We start from the raw sequence: 8,384 nt of genomic DNA, 5'->3' as shown, positions 1-8,384 counted from the left end.
TTTCGAACACAAACAACCATCACTTTGAGAGTCACATATGCATGGCAGGAGCCTGCTTGATGGGCACCTCCCCCATCTGAAGGGAAAGAAGAGGTGGATTTAGTAATCATCCACAGCGCTGCCAACACTGTGCTTCAGAATTGCGTAGACTGCCTCAATAATGCTCTGCAGACTAATGCCTGTGGTGTCACTGAGGTACTCCATAACCTTTCAAAAGAAATATGATGAGGTTAAGACACAGCACTGGAATGGTTATAGGTAGGGAGTCCCTGGGGGGGGGGGGGGAGTACTGGATTCTACTTGATGAGCCCTGGAATTACTAGTCTGTTTCTCCTCAACACTGCTGAACTACGAAGTGTGTATCTACCTGATTCCAGCCCTCAGGGTTCAGCAAGAAAGAGCTTCCTCCAATAACTCCCACAGCCAGTAGCATGAGATCTTCCTTTACAGGCACAAACTTGGCTCTATCCAATTGAAATCACAAGGTGAGAAAGAACTGGCTTTATATTCCAGCAACAGTAGCCAGGCTATTGTGTGTTTAAAGCATAACCCTACATGTATGCAGAAAATAAATACTTTTAATCCTTACCTGATACTATATTCTCTAGGTCATTGTTAGTATCTAAATGTTTTATTTTGTAAACATCTCTTCTTAACAATTAGAATGCCTGCACCAGCAATCTAGCAGTGCAGTCCTGTAAGTCCACTCAGAAATAAGTCACATTGACTTCAGTGGGCTTTACTCCCAGGTAAATGGGCATACAATTGCATCCTGAATCAATGGCTGCAACCCAGATGTCAAGTTATAGGGCAAGTTCATGTAACAATTTTGAGGGTTGAAAAATCACCCACAACATGGCAACATCAGTCTTTCCCAAATCCCAAACTCCCTTTTCTTGCAGACTCATCCTTTTAAGCCTATGTTCTGAAGAAGTCTTCCAAAAGCCATGGTAGTTGGGAAGATGGAAGTTGCCATCCAACACATCTGAAGGACACCAGGTGGGAAGGCTGTTCTATGGGGCTGGAGCTGTCAACTGCCCAAACCAAAATTAAGAGGAGGAGCTATTTCTGGACAGGAGGAGCTTTTTATTGTCGCCATCTGAAAAGTGTGTGTAGTTACTCATGCCCAAAAAATAACAGAGGGAGAGAGACTGACTTCATGCTGCTCTTGCTCTAGACTGAACCAGTGACAGTGCTACTTACTGTATCCTGGCCCCATGTAATGGAGGTATGAGCCTGTCAGGCTCCTCCCCCACCAGTAAACAAACCAATCCACAGACAGTCCACCAGGGCTGGAGAGAAGCACACATCCTTTAAAACGTAAATAAACCATGTAATGGCAGGCATTGCTCTAGACGGAATAGATCATCTTTCTGCTGCTATCACAGTGTTCACTAAAGAGATAGCTGAGTGCTCCAATGCGGAAGTTCTTAACTTCTAAAAATATAGAATGAAATGTTTACAAAAGGTCCAAAATGACATTGTCATCAATTATGTCACAGGCAATATCCAGTAGATGGCCATAACACTAAATGGGGGGAGAGGAGAGAGAGAGAATGTATTTTTTTCAGCAACCTTATATAGTGCTATAATTACTGTGAAAATACCCTTGCAGCAAAATCTTGTGCAACCAATGTCACAATTGTATCTGATTGGGTAGAAAAGGGCCTAAAAGGCAGCTTTGAAGCATGAAAGGGGGGGGGGGGGGGAGAGGATCCAAAGTGCAATATCTCTAACTAAAATAATTGTTGGAAGTTAGATAATTAGAGTTTTAATACAACAACAAACCATGGGTAAAAATTCTAGGTTGTTTAACCCTGAACAGCACAGAGTGCCAGGTTTAGACATGACTTACAATGGCAAGCGGGTGGGAGGCAGCCCCAACAACCCATGGGTTGTTAATACGTGCAAATTGGGGCTTTCTTTTGTTCATGGGTTAGCAACACACTGCCCTCCGGATATTTAGGACTACAATTCCCATAAGCCCTCACCAGCCTGGCCAATGGTCAGAGATTATGGGAGCTATCATTCAAAACATCTGGGGAGCCCCCGCTTGCCCACCCCTGCTCTAGTTCTAGTAATATGAGAATAAGCAACCCCAAAATGTTCTCTGCAACTGAACAATGTCCCCTCCCAGCAACGTTTCCAAATACCCTTACTTATTGCAGTAACAAATTTATAGACTATCTTGATACATTAACAGTCTGAACAGTTTTATCCCAAGTTAGAGATTTTTAGTATTTGCACCCCTTTCTCTGGTTTTTGCTACTTAAACAGACATACAGGGGTTTGGAAAGTGCTGCATCCTGTCCCATTTTAATTTAATAGATTTATATACCACTTAACATATTTAAAGATATTTTTTTAAAATATTTCTTTCCCTTACAGCATACATTCATTTCTAGCTTAGCACTTTCCAGAACTTACAGCTGAAGCTCGCTTGGTGAAGAAGTTTCAATTGACGCCTTTAGCAAGGTGTCATAAATGCTGCTCCTCAAGAGGTATGTTAAAACCAGCAAATGTCTGCACATGTCATGCAGCTCTCTTGTGGGAAGCAAGTAGCCATTGTATCCTAATATTGGGGAAGAACAGAAGGCATGAGGAGCTGCTGCAAGGAACCAGAATCTACTCATCTATATCTTAATTACCCCTTGGGTCACTTAGCAATCAATCAATTTATAATAGATCACTGACCTATCTGAGATGCCTTCTACTAGTTTGTTGTTCCTCTTCTTTATTACATACATAAATTACTGTAAGATTTATTGCCCCAGTTTCAGCCACTTAATTTTGGTAATCTTTAACAAAATATTAAAAATAAAACATACAACACTGTGGAAAAGTTTACAAGAGGAAGGGAGTGTAGGTTCAACACATAAACTGAAAGTAAAATGCAGATCTAAAGGGAAACTGATGGTCAGGCTATATTTAGATAAATTCCTGAGGGATACTAAGATTTAGCCCACTGCAGCAAAAATTATGTCCCAATAAATATTAGCCTTTTAGGACACAAGACTTTGTTTTTCCTGATTCAGTGGGGCCTATTCACATGCACAAAGGGGGAGGATGGATAGGGGAACTAGGGAACACTGCTAACCCCCTTCCCTGCGTGCATGTCATCCTCCCACCTCTGTGGGCGTGTATCCCAGCGGCACTGCAACAGGATTGGGTCGTGGCAGACACTGTAGCTGGTGCACTGCAAACTTGACCATAGAGAAAGTATGTGCTGGCTAGAGCATTGCTGGAAGTTGCCATGTTTCTGTTGCCCTTAACTCCAGTGCAGAGGGTGGTTCCCTGGGGTTGTTAAAGTCACCATCGTGACTGCAGTTCCCCCCTACAACATACTAAGCCACAAACCATTATGGCTTAGCGTGGTGTCTAAACAAACCCAGTGTCTCCTTAAAAGTTGTGTTATTCAGAATAGAACCAGCTGAATGATTAGAACAATGCAAGTTAATCAAGTGGCCATTTTATTGAAACGAGGCAATCATGACCCGGATCAGATGATACACTAAGCTATGGTGGTTAAATGTTTTGAGCTAAACTCTGGATTAGTGTGTCGTGTACACAATTCCTAAACATGGTGGCTACATAACCACTTGCTGCAAAAGGGTTATTGGGCTAACCATGGCTTAGCATGTTGTCTCAACGAAGCCAGGGTGGCTTGTTAACCATATGATATAGCTTATTTTCTTGAAAACGCCACTTTGAGAATCTGTGGTTTGTTGTGGGGTTGTTCAAGCTGGTTGACAAGCCACCCTGGCTGCATCCAGACTACACAATAACCCACTCTGCAGAAAATGTGCTGCATTCAGACAACATGCTCAAAGAAGGGTTAACGAAACAGTGCCATGACTAATTTTACCTCCAAGCCAAAGCTTGCTCAACATTAGATCATAGAATCATAGAATAGCAGAGTTGGAAGGGGCCTACAAGGCCATTGAGTCCAACCCCCTGCTCAGTGCAGGAATCCACCCTAAAGCATCTTGTTTTTGGCACTTACTTAAAACCTCCAATAGCATTTCAACATAAGCAAAAGGGGCTGGAACATTGATCTGGAAATGCAGAGCCTTCAGAATAGCCAATTCTGATTCCAGGAGTTCTTCTGTTGTATAGGACAAACCCAAAGACTTCAGAAATTCCAGAACCGTGTTGTTGTTAACTATCTGTGTAAAGAGAGGTGTGAATGTTACTATCATATTGACAGTGATCTGTTGTTAAAGATTATGTTGTCTGTTTAAAATTAAGAAACACAGCATCATACATGCTAGTGACATAATAACTTATACTCTGGGGGTTGCACCAAAATTTCCTCTTTCTGCTGCAAGTTGATCATTGTCAAAGCCAGCTCATAATGCTATTAAAGTACTAGCCACATTAAAAACTTTTCTGTTTAAAAACAAAACACTGTTCCTTTGCAACCAGTCATTCCTATTTTCACTTTTTGGTCAGATTGTCCAGTAAGGAACAGCTACATTTCTCCCAAATGCACAAAAAAGTTGAGTGTCATTAATTCTCTGACGTAGAGAAAGTCTCTAAGATGGGGCATAAAGAGACTAACAGTGCAATCCTATGTACATCTACTTGGAAGTCGGCCCCACTGAGCTCAATGGACTTATTTCCAGATTACAGCCTCAAATTTGCATTAAAATTGTGTAGTATGGTCAGGGCAAGCCTTGAATCTCCTTACGCTGTAGTGAAAGGAGAGTTTGCTGGCAATCTGGACGGAAGACACTAGACGCAGCACATATATGCCTTTGATTTGTTGTTTCACTGAGGCACAGCTGCTTTCTTCCACCTTTGCTCTGGTGAAATTAGAGAAGTCTTCAGTAAGTGTGAGCATGAACCTAAAAAAACACAAGAATAAAGAGCCTGCTTAGAGAAAATCAAGTACTGCTGGTGACAACTATACGGAGTCAGCTAATATCAAAGCAGCTTGCCCATATAAGGCAGGTTGTACACCAAGCAGGATATAACACTTTGAAAGTGGTTTGAAAATGGTATATGGAATGTGTCAAGGGCCCCAACAGTTATCAATACCATTATAAACTGTTATAAAGCAGTAGTGCAGATCCTGCCTCAGTTTCAGAAAGCAAAAGCAGCCATGAAAGGAAAATCACAAGGTGCTCACTTAATAAAGATACCTGATGAAGCCTTTGTGTGAAATAGCCATAAGGGCGTCGTAGGCCCTCTACACCTTGTCCTGCTGCCACAGAAGTCATCAGGTCTTGTTGGGATTCCAGACCTCATGGTCCTGGGGCATAAACATGTATGCCAAACATGGCAGCTGGAGCATGTATCTTGGCAGCCACCACAAGCAAAGGCAATTGTGCAAAGGCAACAGAGAGTCCGTAGGCTTGGTGAAAGTAGCCAGCACACAGCATATAGAGGAACAAGGCTGTAATATGCTGCGGTTCTTTACATTTGTCTATATCCAGTCACATGGAATGTGATTTTGTATAAGTCCATTCTGAGGGACTCCATGAGATGCCCTCCTATCTTAAAACCCTCACCTCTGCAAAAGCCCAGCTGTGCTCAGTATGGGTGATGCACTTCTCAATGCTCTGCAATGTCTTTGGCTGTCTCATCTAAGTAACTCTATTTTCTTCCACCAGCTCAACTACCCTGGAGCCCAGGGAACAAGCTGACAGACTGAAGCTTTTGCATCACTCACATACCTAAACCTCTGTCTAGTGCAGGTATGGGCAACTTGAGGCCCTCAAGATCTTTTAGCTTACAATTCCCACTAACCATAGCCAGCATGTCAATGGTGAGGGATGATGGGAGTTGTAGGCCAAAACTTCTAGAGGACTAGTAGGCAATACATTCAAATCCCTGGATATCCCCTGTCACCTGCTTCACTGTTACATTTCAATGTTATATTTACATTGTGCTTGCTAAGAATCAGTAGGTTTTTTTCTCAGTTCAATAGTAGGAAGCAAAAATGTGCATCTTTAAATTCTACTCTACTCTCCAGTGGTTCCCCTTTACAACTGTTCAGCCATGGTGATCTATGATCCGGTAATTTCTTGGTTGGGTTAGTGCAATGTGTTCTACATATGGCTGCACTTGAAGACTACTCAGAGGCTTCAATTAGTGTGGAATACAACAGCCAGACTTCTGACTAGTACATCTAGCTTCATGCACATCATATTTCTTTCAAAAGAATTTAATTGGTTGCCTGCCTGCTTCCAGGCCCAATTTAATGTGCTAGTACTTATTTTTAAAAGCCTAAAGGTTCAGGACGCAAGAATTTGAATGAGTATCTACTTCCATATCAATTTGCTCATGCATTAAGGTCTTCTGAGAATTGGTTTGGGTGCCCCTTGTGTCAGAGGTTCATTATATAAACACAGTGGAGAAAGCTTTCTCAGCTGGGGTGCCCCAAAGGGGCCTGCCTTATACCTGTGTTACAATCTATGTTACAAACCTTCCTTTTCCCCATGTCATTGTAAACTGCTATTGTTTTTAGGTTTAAGGGTTTTGATGTTTAATTGCTGGTTTATTATTGTTTGATATGCATTAAATTGCATATTGTCCTGGAACCTGAATAGGGTGAAAGGCAGTATATAAATGCTTAAAATAAATGGAAAAATAAAATTTAAAATTGCACAGCAGTTGAACATTCCTCTTTTCATCAACACACTCTGCAATTCTGAGCGCTTGCTGTTCAAAGTAGGGTTCTCATGAAGGACCTGTAGCCAATTTGTTTTACTTTTTAAAAGGAGGGCATATAAACCCCCAAATCTATTTTAAAAGGACATATAAACCCCCAAATCTATTTTAAAAGGACATATAAACCCCCAAATCTATATGCTACTCAGTAAGGGCTGATGACATGGCTGCTATACAGTTACATTTCAAGGGTGACCAAGGTGAGTATTATAGGTAATTAACAGTGCAATCTTATGCATGTCTACTCAGAAATATGTTCCACTGAATTAAATTTGGCTAATTCTCAGGTAAATGGGAATAGGATTGCAACCTAAAGAGAGTCTAGATAGCTCATATTGTTCTAACCTAAAGTCATCACCATTCAAAGGAGAAAGAACAAAGAAATACCTTTCAAATATCTCTATTGCTTGGTATCTTGCAGATTCAGTCAGGCTCCATTTCTCAGATAAAAGAAACACAAATTCTGCCCAAGAGAGAGGTAGGGAATGATCAAAATAATAGCTGAAGGCTTTTTTAGCATGTCAATCTAGAGAGTTTGCCAAACTCAATTCTCACCCACTATACAAGTCTCTTTAAAGCAGCCTGCTTCATCACACAGCTGACTCAAATACTGCTCATTCTCCATGGCCATGTGAAGCAAAGCATCTTGGAGAATCCCAGTGGCCACTGCTCCAAAAATAGGTTCTGAAGATTGGTACCTGGCTGCAATCTGCGCTGGTGAGCCCATTTCAAGAAGTCTGCTAACACTTTGAACAATAAGAACAAATATCAATATGCAGTGTCTACATTTAATATGGAACCCACCTTTATGATTTATTTCAAGTATTAAGGTATGGTGTTTTTTTACCAATTCTTTTTCTCTTTCTCTGTCTTCTTTCTGCTAGTCTCTGTATCTCTCTGTCCCCCACCCCCTTTTTTCCTTTCAAACAATGGTTCCAGGATTGGATGTAGTGATCTATCAGTTAAAGACCAAAGAAATCCAGTATCACTCGGTATAATTTTTATGAAAGGAGTGCAACAGAAGTTGTGTAGCAATGATTATGTAAAAGCAGTTCTGGGTGGGTTTGCATTCCCCTTGAAGGACCTGTAAACTTCAGCTGGTGGAAAAATTGGCCACCTGGATCCTAAATTGGGCCAGAAAGTCTGAACAAAGGTATGCCCTGTCTCATTAACCTGTTAAGAGTTCTCTGAGAATGTCAATAAACAAGTGGGCAGGAGTAATCCATTTGACATTGTTTACTTGGACTTAACTAAAGCCCCTTAACAGACTCCTGAGCAAACAAAGACTCCTAAGCAAATGGGGTAAGAGGAGAGGTCCTCTTATGGATCAGTAATTGGTTAAACAACCGTAAACAAAGAGGAGAAATAAATGGTCAATTCTCACAATGGAAGGATTGTTAGAATTGGAGTCCCACAGGGATCTGTATTAAGACTGGTACTTTTCAACTTCTTCAAAAATGATCTGGAATTAGGAGTGAGCAGTCAAATGGCCAAGTTTGTTGATGACTCCTGGCACTCTCCAGCCAGCCATACTGGCTTGGGGAAAGCTGGACTTTGCAAAAAATTTCCCTATCTAAACATGAATAGGATTGTGGTCGAAAACAAAAAAGGATTACAAAAGAGTTCCAAAACGATTTTCCCAACTGGAGGAATAGGCATTAAAATGGCAAATACGGTTTGACGTGAACAAGTGAAAAGTGATGCATGTT

At 41.3% G+C, this 8,384-nt stretch overlaps 1 protein-coding gene across 1 annotated transcript; it reads right to left on the bottom strand.

The window, feature by feature from the left end:
- Window positions 1-96: 96 nt before the first annotated feature.
- On the bottom strand, window positions 97-7,405 carry CNTD1 (cyclin N-terminal domain containing 1). Its single transcript, XM_063132245.1, has 7 exons — window positions 7,231-7,405; window positions 7,063-7,138; window positions 4,691-4,847; window positions 4,004-4,166; window positions 2,428-2,572; window positions 368-464; window positions 97-207 (listed from the first exon to the last, which is right to left on the bottom strand). Exons 1-7 carry the CDS (start codon window positions 7,400-7,402, stop codon window positions 100-102), a joined length of 918 nt encoding a protein of 305 aa, XP_062988315.1. The 5' UTR covers window positions 7,403-7,405; the 3' UTR covers window positions 97-99.
- Between the last annotated feature and the right edge of the window lie 979 nt (window positions 7,406-8,384).

This window comes from Elgaria multicarinata, chromosome 1 (genome assembly GCF_023053635.1).
Source record: "Elgaria multicarinata webbii isolate HBS135686 ecotype San Diego chromosome 1, rElgMul1.1.pri, whole genome shotgun sequence".
Lineage (NCBI taxonomy): Eukaryota > Metazoa > Chordata > Lepidosauria > Squamata > Anguidae > Elgaria > Elgaria multicarinata.
Note: the sequence above shows the minus strand (reverse complement) of the source record. Positions and strands in the feature narration are given on the sequence as shown.

What these genes read in the sequence shown, in the direction of transcription:
- CNTD1 (XM_063132245.1), bottom strand. Translation starts at nt 7,402, where the DNA reads ATGGGCTCACCAGCGCAGATTGCAGCCAGGTACCAATCTTCAGAACCT. An exon ending in AATGCTATTGGAGGTTTTAA is followed by an intron (nt 2,573 to 4,003) that starts GTAAGTGCCAAA and finishes CCCCAATATTAG; the next exon opens with GATACAATGGCTACTTGCTT. An exon ending in ACCCTGAGGGCTGGAATCAG is followed by an intron (nt 208 to 367) that starts GTAGATACACAC and finishes TTCTTTTGAAAG; the next exon opens with GTTATGGAGTACCTCAGTGA.